The 18250-nt window shown below is 43.5% G+C and overlaps 2 protein-coding genes across 3 annotated transcripts in view; both read right to left on the reverse strand.

Annotated features, from left to right (window-relative positions):
* NEBL (nebulette) overlaps positions 1-18250 on the reverse strand; it is a 411963-nt gene that overhangs the window by 262837 nt on the left and 130876 nt on the right. For both annotated transcript variants that reach the window (XM_048837965.2, XM_048837966.2), the window contains exon 3: positions 7176-7260. In XM_048837965.2, coding sequence (XP_048693922.1) covers positions 7176-7260 — 85 coding nt within the window. The remainder of the gene's footprint in view (positions 1-7175; positions 7261-18250) is intronic.
* LOC125631374 (uncharacterized) lies at positions 12248-13846 on the reverse strand. Its single transcript, XM_048837983.2, has 2 exons — positions 13374-13846; positions 12248-12785 (listed from the first exon to the last, which is right to left on the reverse strand). The coding sequence occupies exons 1-2, from the start codon at positions 13780-13782 to the stop codon at positions 12265-12267; spliced, it is 930 nt and encodes a 309-aa protein (XP_048693940.2). The 5' UTR covers positions 13783-13846; the 3' UTR covers positions 12248-12264.

Consider the following 18250-nt stretch of genomic DNA (forward strand, 5'->3'; position numbering starts at 1 on the left):
TCCTGGGTTTTGGTTGCATTCAAGCAACATTCGGTCTATATCTTTCTGTGTTAGCCTCAAGAGAGTGATATTCAGGGTCACCTGGTTGAAATAGGGGAATTTTTGTAAGGGAACAGTAAAAGGACCCCGTTCATGCTGGGTTGTTTGCACTTGGCTAAAAGGGATAATCTGGGAGAATAGCCACGGGGTGGGGGGAGAGGTGAAGGGATCATCCCAGAGAATAGCCAAGTGGTGGCATGGGGGGAGGTGTGTGCTGCACATCCACCCGAAAACCACAGCCCCTCCTTTTAAATGTGAAACCCAACTGGCATTGCTTGCTATGGAAAAGGATGGTGCTGCAGTTTGAAACCATTCCCACATGTTATGAAGGCGGAAGAAGCCAACTCCGTGTACCAAAAGGCTTACCAAGGCTGCCTGGAAACCAAATTCTGTTGCCCAGCCATTTGTGGTGTGTCATCATACTGACAGGCGCTCAATATAAAAGGCAGAAGGTGACCTTGTACCTGAAGCACATGTGCTATGAATTGCTTGATTCACTGTGAAAGAGTCTCCCTTTTGTTCTCAGAAATGTATCATCTTAAATTTTACAATCCCTTTTTATATTCCCCCAGGTGCAAATGTTTCTATGCTCCCCCATCATCTTCGTCCCTGAGGTTATCGCAGATTAGAAGGCGAAAAAAACGCACTCACGATGACATGTTTGCCAAGCTCATGCAGTTCTCCCGCACTGATAGGGCACAGCTTAATGCATGGAGGCATTCAGTTGCAAAGGCCAGGAAAGAATTAAGTGAGCACGGAGAGCAGAGGCAGAACGCGATGTTGAGACTAATGGGGGAATAAACAGACATGACGAAGCATCTGTTGGAGCTGCGGGAAAGCCAACAAGAGCACAGACCCCCCACTGCATCCATCGTATAACCGCTTGCCCTCTTCCCCAAGTTGCATACCCTCCTCACCCAGATGCCCAAGAACACGGGGGAAGGCTCTGGGCACCCAGCAACTCCACTCCAGAGGATGGCCCAAGCAACAGAACAGTTTTCATTTGTAGTGTGGCTATAATAAGCAATGTGGCCTTGTCCTTCCCTCCTCCTGCACCGCACCCCACCCGGGCTACCTTGTCAATTATCTCATTTTTTTTTAAATTAATAAAGAAAGAATGCATGGTTTCAAAACAATAGTTACTTTATTTCCTTTGCCAGCTGTGATCCAAGGGGGGAGGGTGACTGGCTTACAGGGAATTAAAATCAACAAAGGGGGGCGGTTTGCAGCAAGGAGAAACACACACAGCTGTCACACCATAGCCAGGCCAGTCATGAAACTGTTTTTCAAAGCCTCTCTGATGCGCAGTGTGCCTAGCTGTGCTCTTCTAATAGCCCTGGTGTCTGGCTGCTCAAAATCAGCCGCCAGTCGATTTGCCTCAACCTCCCATCCTGTCATAAATGTCTCCCCATTACTCTCAAAGATATTATGAAGCACACAGCATGCAGCAATAACAGTGAGAATATGGCTTTCGCTGAGGTCTAACCTACTCAGCAAACTGTGCCAAAGTTTTAAATGCCAAAGGCACATTCTACCACAATTCTGCACTTGCTCAGCCTATAGTTGCACTGCTCCTTACTGCTGTCCATTCTGCTTGTGTATGGCTTCATGAGCCACAGGAGCAAGGCGTAGGCTGGGTCCCCAAGGATAACTATTGGCATTTCAACATCCCCAACAGTAATTTTCTGGTCTGGGAAGTAGGTTCCTTCTTGCAGCTGCTCGAACAACCCTGAGTTCCTAAAGATGCGAGCATCATGCACCTTTCCCAGCCATCCAACATTGATGTCAGTGAAACGTCCCTTGTGATCCACCAGTGCTTGCAGCACCATTGAGAAGTACCCCTTGCGGTTTACGTACTGGTTGGCAAGGTGGTCCAGTGCCAAGATAGGGATATGCATTCTATCACCCCACCACAGTTAGGGAACCCCATTGCAGCAAAGCCATCCAGTATGACCTGCACATTTCCCAGAGTCACTACCGTTAAAAGCAGCATGTCAGTGATTGCATTGGCTACTTAGATCACAGCAGTCCCCACAGTAGACTTGCCCACTCCAAACTGATTCCCGACTGACTGGTAACAGTCAGGCACTGCAAGCTTCCACAGGGCTATCACTACTCGCTCTCAACTGTCAGGGCAGCTCTCATCTTGGTATCCCTGTGCTTCAGGGTAGGGGAAAGCAACTCACAAAGTTCAAGAAAAGTGGCCTTACTTGTGCGAAAGTTCTGCAGCCACTGTGAATCATCCCATACCTGCAAGACTATACATTCCCACCAGTCTATGCTTCTTTGCCGGGCCCAGAATCGGCGTTCCACTGTATCAACCAGCCCCGCTGCCACTATGATGTCCCAATTGCCACAGCCCATGCTTTCAGGAACGTCTGTGTCCATGTCCTCATCACAAACACCCTCATGCTGGCATCTCTTAACCTGGTTCTGCACGTACTCCAGGATAATGCGTGAGGTGTTTACAATGCTCACAAGAGCAGCAGTGAACTGAGCTGGCTCCATGCTTGCCATGGTATGGCATCTGTACGGGTAACCCAGGAAAAAAGGCGCGAAACTATTGTCTGCCATTGCTTTCACGGAGAGAGGGGGGAGTGACTGATGACATGTACCCAAAGAATAGCTTAAGGGTGGCAGGGCTGTACTTCAATGTTTTGGCCCCATGAGGCATTGGGAGCTTAACCCAGAATTCCAATAAGACTGCGGGAACTGTGGGATAGCTACCCACAGTGTACCACTCCATGAGTCAATGCTAGCCAAGGTATTGAGGATGCACTCCGCCAACTTAATGCGCTTACTGGGGACATACACAATCAACTGTATAAAATCAATTTCTAAAAATTGACTTGTAAAAAAATCGACCTAATTTCGTAGTGTAGCAGTGTAAGAGACCTGGGTTCTGAGCCTGCAGTGACCTTTTACAAGTTCTCTGCAAGTTTATTAAAAAATGGGTGTGGGAGAGAGTTATCAGAGCTCTTCCTTGACTGCCTCCTAGGTTGGGGTTCATGGCTTTAGTTAGTAATAAAGGTAGTGAGTTGCGTGCGAATTTCAACATCAGTTAAAAGAGGTGAGATTTGAAGTTATTGTCGCCTCTTTTCCAACTCAGGGAACAATCCTGTAGGCTAGAAGGGCATTTGATCAGGAAAAAGTCAGTGTCTCTCCCACTTTCCCCCTCCCTCTGGAAGTGAGTAACGGCATTCATGACAAATCAGATTTGCCATCAAATTCAATGGGTTCAGCTTAACACGGACATTTTTCTGTTATGGCTAAAAAGTTATAAAATCACTATAGACCAATAGTGCAGATACTCACCGACTTATGCAATCGTTCCGCTCCGGAACGCCTTGCATAACTCAAATTTTGCGTATGTCAGAAACGTACACCCAACCATTACACAAAAAACCAAACAAAAAAAACCCCTCCTATGTCTAGCTTACGGAACTTTTTCCGTAAGTGCGGATTTGCGTCAGTCGGGTCTTGCGTAACCCAGGGAGCATCTGTACCAATGTATAACTGATATTGTGGGAATCTGCATGTGACAAGCAACAAAGTGGACAAAGGACTTGTCCCAGGGTGTTTTAGATTTCTTGCAGAAAGGGTATGAAGAAAAATGAGAAAATCCAGTGAAAAAACTGCAGAAGGAATAACTTTAGAAATCTCATGCTTTAGAAACTTTAGAAAGCTCATGCTCAAATAAATTGGTTAGTCTCTAAGGTGCCACAAGTACTCCTTTTCTTTTTTAGAAATCTTATTATTCTTTCTGAATCAATTCATCTTCATCAATCCACCATGAAAAGTTCAAATAGGACTCAAAGTTTATATTCTATGTTTTGGGTTTACCCATTTCAAAGAAGTTTTTATAAAATAAAGGTTTAAAGCTTCTGGTAAACTGAACTCTGTAATACAACCTTAACTATGGTGCTGCTGCCACCGCACCATAATAAAAATAAGCAAACTGCAGCTCTCTAAGCTACTTAAATCAAGATGAAATGTAACTTCCACAGAACTTTGCTCTTTACAGATAAGTGTATCCATATGTCGCATGGCAGAACTTCTGTAGGCCATATTTGGTCCATGGATCAAACTTTAATCACACCAGAAAAAAATGTTAAGTCTTCCATATATGTATTACTGTAAATATTGACACCAACATTTTCCGTTACAATTCCCATTGCTTCACCCATTCTTCTATAAAGAGCTTCCCAAGAGGAGAACATTAAAAGATATCTTCTCAATTCTGCTTTCTGGGCTTTTGCCACATTACTCCAATTATTGGTACTGTGAGATTTGCAAGTAAATTTCAGTGTAGCAAGATAAAAATACACCCACAAATAGCCAAGCATCAAAAGAATAAAGTTCAGTAAAGCCTGATCAATAGTTTTATATAAGGCAATTTCCAAATAATGCATAAAAATCAAATAATAAGAAAACAAATAATTTGAAAACAAATATATCAAGATGTTAAGAACTGAATGACAATGGAAACTGGAGATTATAGATACCATAGAATACCATAAGCAAATAAACGTGCATATTTTGTTTATGTAGAGTGAAAGAATTATGTATCAATTAACAAACTTTGTATTTTCCTTTTATTATGCATTTTTAATGCCTCTCATTAACCTGGCTGTGGTAATTTTAACTGGTAATATTTTAATGGCAACTTGAGTAAAAAGAGCTTTATACTGAATTCTTATGGTATATATTGGGACCACCTCCACCATTTAGGCAATCATCCAGGACAAGCAAATATTAGGAGCAGCTAAATATTTAATAACTGTGTTACTGTAGGCTGAAATGAGCCAACATTTTGTGGTTTGCTTAGTGCATAAGAACCCCTTGGGCCTGATTCTGATCTTACATACACTCTTGTGACTCAGGAATAACTTAAGTGATGACATTGTCCAGCTATACCGAAAGGAGGACAGGAAACACTTGATAAGGATTTAATCAGGCTGCAACTTTATTATTAGATGTCTGGGACTACCTGACAAATAAAAGCGTACAGTGCAGGTAAACCCTGTTTGTTTTGTAATTAGCCGGGCGGGAGGCTTCCACCAGCTCCCCCTCTTTTTCCATCCAGGTCCCTCCAGCAAATCCATTGCCAGAACCTAACCATCCACACCCCTTCACAGGAGGGGTAAGATGGGCTATAAGAAAGGGGGGTTGGCTCCCTGCCATTCCAACCATAGGAACCCCAAACCTCACACCGTTCCATTCCTTTAACCAGCTCCTCCTTTTTAAGTCCTTTATCAGGCCATTTATCTGGTCACTGGATGCCTTCCCTATGCAATACCTGCACTGGACATCCGCCTCACACTTACCAAATAAGTTGCAACATATAGCCTACCAAACCTTTTGTGCTCACCATAATAGGTGTTCCCTAACATCCGCTGTGAGGAAGGTGAAAAAACCCCACTCCACCCAAGCCAATATGGTGGTGAGGGAAAAAATTCCTTCCCAGCCCCCCCTAAAAAAAGGAGCATCTAGCACAATGTCCACAGCAGGTTCAAACCCACCTGATAATCACACCTCAGGGAGGGGGAGGGAGAGGGGGTGCTGCCTTGCCTGCTGCATAGAGAAAGGGGTTTCCAACACCAGCACTTGCACCTTTAAAGCCTTCCACCCTTAAAGGGGGTGAGTCGGTGTTGCAAAGCTAACCAACACCACCTTTCTGCAGCAGTTTCTGATCTAGTTCTCCTCCCTCCCACTGTCATAAAGCTCTACTGTCTTCCTCTGGCAAGCCTGGACAATGGCCTCCCTACTTTCAGTGCAGGGTGGTCAATCACATTACAGTGGTGTAAATACCTGTGTTAACAAGGTCAGAAGTGGGCTCCCTGAGTTAGCCATGGTATTATTATTATTTATCATTTGTATTATCATAACACTTAACCCTAGTAATGAACCAGGACCCCATTGTACGAGGCACTGTCCAAACATGGAAAAAGTCAGTCCCTACTCCAAAGCCATACAAATAATTTTTCAACTGAATTACAGTCCTTTAAACACTAATACCAAAAGAACGAGGAGTCCTTGTGGCACCTTAGAGACTAACAAATTTATTTGAGCATAAACTTTCATGGGTTATAACCCACTTCATCAGATGCATGGAGTGAACAATACATTAGGCAGGTATAAATATACAGCACATGAAAAGATGGGAGTTGCCTTACCAAGTGGGGGGAGGGGTCCAGTGCTAACGAGGCCAATTCAGTCAGGGTGGATGTAGCCTATTCTCAACAGTTGACAAGAAGGTGTGAGTATCAACAGAGGGGAAATTACTTTTTGTGGAGACCTAGCCACTCCCAGTCTTTGTTTAGGAACCAATCCCTGCAACAAACCCCACTGACAACTCTGTCCTCATGTCTATTCAAGGGACACCATCACAGGACCTAACCACATCAACCACTCCATCAGGGGCTCGTTCACCTGCACAGCTACCATTGTGATATATGCCATCATGTGCCAGCAATGCCCCTCTGTCATGTACATTGGCCAAACCGGACAGTTTCTATGCAAAAGAATAAATGGACACAAACCAGACGTCAAGAATCGTTACATTCAAAAACCAGTAGGAGAGCACTTCAATCCCCCTGGACACTCAACAACAGACTTAAAAGTCATTCTTCAACAAAAAAAAACTTCAAAAAGAAACTGCAGAACTGGAATTAATTTGCAAACTTGACACCATCAAATTAGGCCCGAATAAAGACTGGGAATGGTTGGATCACCACAAAAGGAAATTTTCCCTCTGTTGATACTCACACCTTCTTGTCAACTGTTGGGAATGGGCTACATCCACCCTGACTGAATTGGCCTCATTAGCACTGACCCCCCAACTTGGTAAGGCAACTCTCATCTTTTCATGTGCTGTATATTTACACCTGCCTACTGTATTTTTCACTCCATGCATCTGATGAAGCGGGTTATTGCTCATGAAAGCTTACGCCAAATAAATTTGTTTCTCTAAGGTGCCACAAGGACTCCTTGTTGTTTTTGCTGATGCAGACTAACACGGCTACTCCTCTGAAACCTAATACCAAAAGAACACTCATACTGCAATGAGAAGCTGATAGAAAAATTGACTTGATTATCTAATATTAGTGAAATACAAGAACTAAGTCAATGATTACCTGACTTTGCAATTCACTTTGTTGCTTCAGACGAAGGTTTTCTGGTGTATCTGCCACCGTAGTGAAGGACTGTTTTGGGTAGTGTCTAGAAAAAAAATCACAACATCAAATAGGGAATATCTACATGTTCTGGAAAGTCAAATGCATCCCAATATTCTTTGCCACTTCATTTCAATTAAAAGAAAAGGAGTACTTGTGGCACCTTAGAGACTAACAAATTTATTTGAGCACAAGCTTTCGTGAGCTACAGCTCACTTCATTGGATGCACTGCATGCATCTGATGAAGTGAGCTGGAGCTCACGAAAGCTTATGCTCAAATAAATTTGTTAGTCTCTAAGGTGCTACAAGTACTCCTTTTCTTTTTGCGGATACAGACTAACACGGCTGCTACTCTGAAACCTTTCATTTCAATTGACAGCTGGATTTCATAGTTGGCTAGTTTTATGTTAAAACTAGTTACTATAACATTTAAAAATTCTGGTAAAATATCTGTGTGTTAGTCATACATTGCACAAATATGAGTGAGTTACTATAATTAGTCTAAATGCCATATATCCACTGTGAACACTAACTAGTCAGCATGATTTGTGCAAAATTTGTTGTGTAGTATGAAATAAAACAGATACCATGCTTAATTGTGTTTTTCCCTATGTGCTTGGGATATTGCTATACTGAATTAAGGCTAAGCTAAAATGCATTAAAATAGAATTGCTTAATGGAAAAAGAAAAGCCAAATAAATCATATTTAGAATACCAACATGTTTGGGATGAAAACCACACCAGTGCTGAAATCTACAGGATCCAGCAAGGTTATACTGACATTACATGTACAGAAAGGTCAAACCTTTTAATGTTAATAGTGTCAACATACTTCTGTATGTAAAAATAAATGACATCCAATATCAAAGACTGCACTGCAAAAAAACTCAGTATTGAAAGTTACTGTGAATCTCTTCTTCAATTTAAAATTTTATATCATTGTAATATATTCTTGTTATTTTCTATTTTACAGACACCTTTGACAGGCAAGTCATGCTTATCACAATGTATGACTCCCCTACAGAACAATAATTTGTTCATTTTTCATGCTTTTATCACAAGTCTTTTTCTGAATCACCTACAATTAAAAACATTTATAGGAAAGATGGGAAACAAGAAAACAGCTAAACCAAGACTTGCTCAGAAGCAGAAGTATTGTAAAGAAACTGATTCTTACAACCTTCTTGCTAAAAGCTTATGTCTTAAGCCAAAAGCAAAGATTCAATTTATGATTATGCTGACGCACCCATACATACATTTAGATATCTTGTTAGTTTATCATATAGTCTGCCAACTTTCTCATTTGGATATCAAATATTTCAGAAGTTTAGTTAAAACATATATAATCTTCATACAGCAATGTTTGCAATATAATTTCCATTGTAAAACAAGGCTATAAATAAATTGTCAGAATACTTAGGATATACACCATAATACTTTGCCATGTACAAATTCAAGGTACAAATAATCTAAAGGATTATTTCAGCAACTGGTGCAATCTCTAAATCAATGTACAACTACTACTAAAAACTGATTTATATTTTTTTTTGCCAGAAAATTGGGCCTTTCACAAAACAAAATTTTTCATGGTAAGTTTCTGCTTTCTGTGGAAAAATTAGACTTTTCATTTAAAAATTAAATACCTGAAAACTGGAAAGTTTTTGGTTTTCAACCAAAGGCTGAAAACTTTCAATTCAGAAATGTTGGTGTTGATGCTTTTATTCAGATATCTCATGTCCCCATTCTTCTATGTGGGTCAGGTTTCCCAACCACACTATGGCTGCCATAATGCACCATGGTAGCTCAGCAAGAAAGTATATTATTGTGCATCGTGGGAGATACAGTTCAGCCACAGAGAATAATAGTGGCATAAACACTTAGGGTATGTCTACGCTACGGAATAAGGTCGAATTTATAGAAGTCGGTTTTTTAGAAATCGGTTTTATATATTCGAGTGTGTGTGTCCCCACAGAAAATGCTCTAAGTGCATTAAGTGCATTAACTCGGCGGAGCGCTTCCACAGTACCGAGGCTAGAGTCGACTTCCGGAGCGTTGCACTGTGGGTAGCTATCCCACAGTTCCCGCAGTCTCCGCTGCCCATTGGAATTCTGGGTTGAGATCCCAATGCCTGATGGGGCTAAAACATTGTCGCGGGTGGTTCTGGGTACATATCGTCAGGCCCCCGTTCCCCTTCCTCCCTCCCTCCGTGAAAGCAAGGGCGGACAATCGTTTCACGCCTTTTTTTCTGAGTTACCTGTGCAGACGCCATACCACGGCAAGCATGGAGCCCGCTCAGGTAACCGTCACCCTATGACTCCTGGGTGCTGGCAGACGCGGTACGGCATTGCTACACAGTAGCAGCAACCCCTTGCCTTGTGGCCGCAGACGGTACAGTACGACTGGTAGCCGTCATCGTCATGTCCGAGGTGCTCCTGGCCACGTCGGCTGGGAGCGCCTGGACAGACATGGGCGCAGGGACTAAATTTGGAGTGACTTGACCAGGTCATTCTCTTTAGTCCTGCAGTCAGTCCTATTGAACCGTCTTATGGTGAGCAGGCAGGCGATACGGATTGCTAGCAGTCGTACTGTACCATCTTCTGCCAGGCAGGCAAGAGATGAGGATTGCTAGCAGTCGTATTGTACCATCTTCTGCCAGGCAGGCAACAGATGAGGATGGCATGCAGTCCTTCTGCACCATCTGCTGCCAGCCAAAGATGTAAAAGATAGATGGAGTGGATCAAAACAAGAAATAGACCAGATTTGTTTTGTACTCATTTGCTTCCCCCCCTGTCTAGGGGACTCATTCCTCTAGGTCACACTGCAGTCACCTCACAGAGAAGGTGCAGTGAGGTAAATCTAGCCATGTATCAATCAGAGGCCAGGCTAACCTCCTTGTTCCAATAAGAACGATAACTTAGGTGCACCATTTCTTATTGGAAACCTCCGTGAAGTCCTGCCTGAAATACTCCTTGATGTAAAGACACCCCCTTTGTTCATTTTAGCTCCCTGAAGCCAACCCTGTAAGCCGTGTCCTCAGTCGCCCCTCCCTCCGTCAGAGCAACGGCAGACAATCGTTCCGCGCCTTTTTTCTGTGCGGACGCCATACCAAGGCAAACATGGAGGCCGCTCAGCTCACTTTGGCAATTAGGAGCACATTAAACACCACACGCATTATCCAGCAGTATATGCAGCACCGGAACCTGGCAAAGCGATACCGGGCGAGGAGGCGACGTCAGCGCGGTCACGTGAGTGATCAGGACATGGACACAGATTTCTCTGAAAGCATGGGCCCTGCCAATGCATGCATCATGGTGCTAATGGGGCAGGTTCATGCTGTGGAACGCCAATTCTGGGCTCGGGAAACAAGCACAGACTGGTGGGACCGCATAGTGTAGCAGGTCTGGGACGATTCCCAGTGGCTGCGAAACTTTCGCATGCGTAAGGGCACTTTCATGGAACTTTGTGACTTGCTTTCCCCTGCCCTGAGGCGCATGAATACCAAGATGAGAGCAGCCCTCACAGTTGAGAAGCGAGTGGCGATAGCCCTGTGGAAGCTTGCAACGCAAGACAGCTACTGGTCAGTTGGGAATAATTTGGAGTGGGCAAATCTACTGTGGGGGCTGCTGTGATGCAAGTAGCCCACGCAATCAAAGATCTGCTGATATCAAGGGTAGTGACCCTGGGAAATGTGCAGGTCATAGTGGATGGCTTTGCTGCAATGGGATTCCCTAACTGTGGTGGGGCCATAGACGGAACCCATATCCCTATCTTGGCACCGGAGCACCAAGCCGCCGAGCACGTAAACCACAAGGGGTACTTTTCGATAGTGCTGCAAGCTCTGGTGGATCAAAAGGGACGTTTCACCAACATCAACGTGGGATGGCCGGGAAAGGTGCATGACGCTCGCATCTTCAGGAACTCTGGTCTGTTTCAAAAGCTGCAGGAAGGGACTTTATTCCCAGAAAATAACTGTTGGGGATGTTGAAATGCCTATATCCCCCGATCCTTGGGGACCCAGCCTACCCCTTAATGCCATGGCTCATGAAGCCGTACACAGGCAGCCTGGACAGTACTCAGGAGCTGTTCAACTACAGGCTGAGCAAGTGCAGAATGGTGGTAGAATGTGCATTTGGACGTTTAAAGGCGCGCTGGCGCAGTTTACTGACTCGCTTAGACCTCAGGGTTCAGAGTAACAGCCGTGTTAGTCTGTATTCGCAAAAAGAAAAGGTGTACTTGTGGCACCTTAGAGACTAACCAATTTACTTGAGCATGAGCTTTCGTGAGCTACAGCTCACTTCATCGGATGCGTACCGTGGAAACTGCAGCAGACTTTATATATACACAGAGAATATGAAACAATACCTCCTCCCACCCCACTGTCCTGAGGACAGTGGGGTGGGAGGAGGTATTGTTTCATATTCTCTGTGTATATATAAAGTCTGCTGCAGTTTCCACGGTACGCATCCGATGAAGTGAGCTGTAGCTCACGAAAGCTCATGCTCAAGTAAATTGGTTAGTCTCTAAGGTGCCACAAGTACACCTTTTCTTTTTGCTTAGACCTCAGCGAAACCAATATTCCCACTGTTATTACTGCTTGCTGTGTGCTCCACAATATCTGTGAGAGTAAGGGGGAGACGTTTATGGCGGGGTGGGAGGTTGAGGCAAATTGCCTGGCTGCTGGTTACGCGCAGCCAGACACCAGGGCGGTTAGAAGAGCACAGGAGGGCGCGGTACGCATCAGAGAAGCTTTGAAAACCAGTTTCATGACTGGCCAGGCTACGGTGTGAAAGTTCTGTTTGTTTCTCCTTGATGAAACCCCCCGCCCCTTGGTTCACTCTACTTCCCTGTAAGCTAACCACCCGCCCCTCCTCCCTTCAATCACCGCTTGCAGAGGCAATAAAGTCATTGTTGCTTCACATTCATGCATTCTTTATTCATTCATCACACAAATAGGGGGATGACTACCAAGGTAGCCCAGGAGGGGTGGTGGAGGAGGGAAGGAAAATGCCACACAGCACTTTAAGCACAGCACTTTAAAAGTTTACAACTTTAAAATTTATTGAATGACAGCCTTCTTTTTTTTGGGCAATCCTCTGTGGTGGAGTGGCTGGTTGGCCAGAGGCCCCCCCACCGCGTTCTTGGGCGTCTGGGTGTGGAGGCTATGGAACTTGGGGAGGAGGGCGGTTGGTTACATAGGGGCTGTAGTGGCAGTCTGTGCTCCAGCTGCCTTTGCTGCAGCTCAACCATACACTGGAGCATACTGGTTTGGTCCTCCAGCAGCCTCAGCATTGAATCCTGCCTCCTCTCATCACGCTGCCGCCACATTTGAGCTTCAGCCCTGTCTTCAGCCCGCCACTTACTCTCTTCAGCCCGCCACCTCTCCTCCCGGTCATTTTGTGCTTTCCTGCACTCTGACATTATTTGCCTCCACGCATTCGTCTGTGCTCTGTCAGTGTGGGAGGACAGCATGAGCTCGGAGAACATTTCATCGCGAGTGCGTTTTTTTTTCTTTCTAAGCTTCACTAGCCTCTGGGAAGGAGAAGATCCTGTGATCATTGAAACACATGCAGCTGGTGGAGAAAAAAAAAGGGACAGCGGTATTTAAAAAGACACATTTTATAAAACAGTGGCTACACTCTTTCAGGGTAAACCTTGCTGTTAACATTACATACATAGCACATGTGCTTTCGTTACAAGGTCGCATTTTGCCTCCCCCCACCGCGTGACTATCCCCTCAACCTTCCCCCCTCCCTGTGGCTAACAGCGGGGAACATTTCTGTTTAGCCACAGGCAAACAGCCCAGCAGGAATGGGCTCCTCTGAGTGTCCCCTGAAGAAAAGCACTCTATTTCAACCAGGTGACCATGAATTATATCTCACTCTCCTGAGGATAACACAGAGAGATAAAGAACGGATGTTGTTTGAATGCCAGCAAACATACACTGCAATGCTTTGTTCTACAATGATTCCCGAGTACGTGTTACTGGCCTGGAGTGGTAAAGTGTCCTACCATGAAGGACGCAATAAGGCTGCCCTCCCCAGAAACCTTTTGCAAAGGCTTTAGGACTACATCTAGGAGAACCGCGAATGCCAGGGCAAAGTAATCCTTTCACATGCTTGCTTTTAAACCATGTATAGTATTTTAAAAGGTACACTCACCAGAGGTCCCTTCTCCGCCTGCTGGGTCCGGGAGGCAGCCTTGGGTGGGTTCGGGGGGTACTGGCTCCAGGTCTAGGGTGAGAAACAGTTCCTGGCTGTCGGGAAAAACAGTTTCTCCGCTTGCTTGCTGTGAGCTATCTACAACCTCATCATCATCATCATCATCTTCTTCATCCCCAAAACCTGCTTCCGTATTGCCTCCATCTCCATTGAAGGAGTCAAACAACATGGCTGGGGTAGTGGTGGCTGAACCCCCTAAAATGGCATGCAGCTCATCATAGAAGCGGCATGTTTGGGGCTCTGACCCGGAGCGGCCATTCGCCTCTCTGGTTTTCTGGTAGGCTTGCCTCAGCTCCTTCAGTTTCACACGGCACTGCTTCGGGTCCCTGTTATGGCCTCTGTCCTTCATGCCCTGGGAGATTTTCACAAAGGTTTTGGCATTTCGAAAACTGGAACGGAGTTCTGATAGCACGGATTCCTCTCCCCAAACAGCGATCAGATCCCGTACCTCCCGTTCGGTCCATGCTGGAGCTCTTTTGCGATTCTGGGACTCCATCATGGTCACCTCTGCTGATGAGCTCTGCATGGTCACCTGCAGCTTGCCACGCTGGCCAAACAGGAAATGAGATTCAAAAGTTCGCGGTTCTTTTCCTGTCTACCTGGCCAGTGCATCTGAGTTGAGAGTGCTGTCCAGAGCGGTCACAATGGAGCACTCTGGGATAGCTCCCGGAGGCCAATACCATCGAATTGTGTCCACAGTACCCCAAATTCGAGTCGGCAACATCGATTTAAGCGCTAATCCACTTGTCAGGGGTGGAGTAAGGAAATCCATTTTAAGAGCCCTTTAAGTCGAAATAAAGGGCTTCATTGTGTGGACGGGTGCAGGTTTACACCAATTTAACGCTGCTAAATTCGACCTAAAGTCCTAGTGTAGACCAGGGCTGAAACTACAAATATAATGAGGCACAGTGGTAGCATTTCCAAACTGAAATTTTCGGGTTTTGGCTAATTTTTTTCAGTTTTTGATTTTTCACAGAAAAGATTAAATTTTTGGGGTGGGGACCTATTTTCCAACTAATTCTAGTATTCTCTATTATATTCTTAGAAGAGGAAGGGCTCTGTGATTTTAATACATATGTGCCTAAACTCTGATGCTTCTTATACTCCTGTGGGGAAAAAGGTGGCTCAGAATCCAGAAAAAGGAGGCAACTTCAGAACTACATAACCTGAAGATAGCTCCTATTTATACAGGTGCACAGAGCCAGCTAATATCAATATCTGCTAGTTCCCAGCGAGTCTTGGAACAGATACAGGAATAGGGTGGAGTTTACAGAAAAGTCGTGTTCACAGATCAGTCCTATGGATGTAAACATGTCAGCCTACTATAACACCTCTTAGTTACATCATCCAACTTATTCCAGCTGTAAAATGGAGTAAGTCATTCCTCATTTGCCTCATTCTTTCTCTACTTTTCATAGCTGATTTGTTGATAGAAAGAGAAGATGAGTATGAAGGGTTCTACACTGAGATGTACTGGGACAGAAGACAGTATGTGAGGAAGACAGAAAGGATGGGCATGGTTTTAATCCTGCAGAGCCCAACCAAGTGGATTAGGAGAGCTCATTCTGACCGAGAGCTTTCCTATTTCAAAAGTCCATTAAGCCTTCAGCAATTCATATAGGTAGAAAACGTTGTGATACATTTGTCCTGACACCATGAGGCTTTTGGGTCCTGGAGATCCACAACTAGCAGCTCTGAATACAGGTGCAGTTTGCTATTTATATGCATCTTTGGCAAATATAGTGACAGTTTGGCCCACAGTACGGAGGCCTAGCCTCCTAATTTTCCTCTTGACCTGGGGACATGTTGGGACAGAAAAGATGGAGACTGTGTGTCTTTTTAACCTGATGTTTCCCAAATTAAAAACTTAGTATGCTGTCCAGAAGATAAGAATATGCATTTCATCCAGCCACATATACTAGCTATTCATTCTAAAGTACTTGTAGGTACAATGGTTTGCTCCATAAACAGATATCCAAAATCACTAATTACTTTTTAAAAAATTAGTGTTGTATTTTAAATTTAAGGCAAAGGTATCTAGGACCCATAACAGATATTTTATAAATGTTTGAATTATAAACAAAAAAAATATTTTTTTTAAATTGCAGTAAACCATTAAAGCATATGTACTTCCCCCTACAGAAGTGATAAAACTATTTACATTAAACATGGCATTTAACTGATCATGCTAATCATTTACCCCAGTGTATTACTCATCGTGATTTAAAATTCTTTCAATTTATAAAAATGAGATCATTTAGCAAAATTAATTACCATCAGTGTTCTAGAATTAATGGTCTTATCTTCTGCAGCTGATTGGTGAAACCACCCACATAGTCTATTAAAACAAAGACATACAGTTTTAGTTACAGGCCCTCTAGTTTATGGAAATTCCTGCCTCAAGCCATTAAATGTGGATGGTGCTAAATGTAAATATTATCTTAATCATTTGTTTGTATTTAATTTAATATTATGAAATGGCTTCATGTTTATTAAAAATATCATTATATACAACAAATTGTCCTATAAATTCTCTAAGGTTCATTAGTGGCAATATTTGTTGTATAATTTATCTTCTCTTATAGCTATTGGCTGAATACCTGTTAAATGTAAAAGAAAAGGAGTACTTGTGGCACCTTAGAGACTAACAAATTTATTTGAGCATAAGCTTTTGTGAGCTACAGCTCACTTCATCGGATGCATTCAGTGGAAAATACAGTGGGGAGATTTATATACACAGAGAACATGAAACAATGGGTGTTACTTACACACTGTAATGAGAGTGATCGTTTAAGGTGAGCTATTATCAGCAGGAGAGCTGGGGGGGGGGCTTTTTGTAGTGATAATCAAGGTGGGCCATTTCCAGCAGTTGACAAGAACGTCTGAGGAACAGTGCGGGCTGGAGGGGGGGAATAAACATGCGGAAATAGTTTTACTTTGTGTAATGACCCATCCACTCCCAGTCTCTATTCAAGCCTAAGTTAATTGTATCCAGTTTGCAAATTAATTCCAATTCAGCAGTCTCTCGTTGGAGTCTGTTTTTGATGTTGTTTTGTTGAAGAATTGCAACTTTTAGGTCTGTAATCGAGTGACCAAAGAGATTGAAGTGTTCTCCAACTGGTTTTGGAATGTTATAATTCGTGACGTCTGATTTTTGTCCATTTATTCTTTTACATAGAGACTGTCCAGTTTGACCAATGTACATGGCAGAGGGGCATTGCTGGCACATGATGGCATATATCACATTGGTAGATGTGCAGGTGGACGAGCCTCTGATAGTGTGGCTGATGTGATTAGGCCCTATGATGGTGTCCCCTGAATAGATATGTGGACACAGTTGGCAACAGGCTTTGTTGCAAGGATAGGTTCCTGGGTTAGTGGTTCTGTTGTGTGGTTGCTGGTGAGTATTTGCTTCAGGTTGGGGGGCTGTCTGTAAACAAGGACTGGCCTGTCTCCCAAGATCTGTGAGAGAGATGGGTCATCCTTCAGGATAGATTGTAGATGGTTCACCTGCACATCTACCAATGTGATATATGCCAGCAATGCCCCTCTGCCATGTACATTGGTCAAACTGGACAGTCTCTACGTAAAAGAATAAATGGACACAAATCAGACGTCAAGAATTATAACATTCAAAAACCCCAGTTGGAGAACACTTCAATCTCTCTGGTCACTCGATTACAGACCTAAAAGTTGCAATTCTTCAACAAAATAACTTCAAAAACAGACTCCAACGAGAGACTGCTGAATTGGAATTAATTTGCAAACTGGATACAATTAACTTAGGCTTGAATAGAGACTGGGAGTGGATGGGTCATTACACAAAGTAAAACTATTTCCCCATGTTTATCCCCCCAACCCCACTGTTCCTCAGACGTTCTTGTCAACTGCTGGAAATGGCCCACCTTTGATTATCACTACAAAAAGTTTTTCCCCCCCATGCTCTCCTGCTGGTAATATCTCACCTTAAGTGACCACTCTCATTACAGTGTGTATGGTAACACCCATTGTTTCATGTTCTCTATGTATATAAATCTCCCCACTGTATTTTCCACTGAATGCATCCGATGAAGTGAGCTGTAGCTCACGAAAGCTAATGCTCAAATAAATTTGTTAGTCTCTAAGGTGCCACAAGTCCTCCTTTTCTTTTGCAAATACAGACTAACACAGCTGCTACTCTGAAACCTGTTAAATGTAAGGAAGTGTTAAGCTAGTTACATTTTGTTTCCTAAATATTTGCTTAAGAACCTACTGTATTTCAGTAAAACATTGTGGATAAAGATGTGGGGATGGATGCAAGCAGCTTTTAATTCACAAGTCCATAGAGATATCATAGTAATTGATAACTCAGTTGCTGTGCTTCCCTTTTATCTTGAGATATTGTGGCCAGAGAAAAGCAGGGAATTTGTTAAGGGGATTGATGTCATGCCAGTAATTTAATGGCAATGTTCAAAGGATTTTGTTTTGTTTTAAGTCTTTGTTAGCACTGAATTTAAGCAATATGTCTGATCAAGCTAATGCTGTTAGAGATAATCCAGTATAAAGATCTATACAAGAAGCGCCAGAACAAATCTATATGCATAGCATAGCATTTCTTCACTATGTTACTACACTGCTAGTTTCAGCTGCACAGCTTGATTGGTTAATAAAGCTTCAACTGAACAGCTTTGTATTTAGGGAGTACTTCCAACATTTTTGTGAGTTTAAAACAAAAACTGTGAAGCCCCCAAAGATTCAGGAAATCATACGAAAGTTTGCATGCTTTTCCAGATATTAGCCACATGTTCAGTCTACAAGACTCGCATGAACATTTCCCC

This window comes from Caretta caretta, chromosome 2 (genome assembly GCF_965140235.1).
Source record: "Caretta caretta isolate rCarCar2 chromosome 2, rCarCar1.hap1, whole genome shotgun sequence".
Classification (NCBI taxonomy): Eukaryota; Metazoa; Chordata; order Testudines; family Cheloniidae; genus Caretta; species Caretta caretta.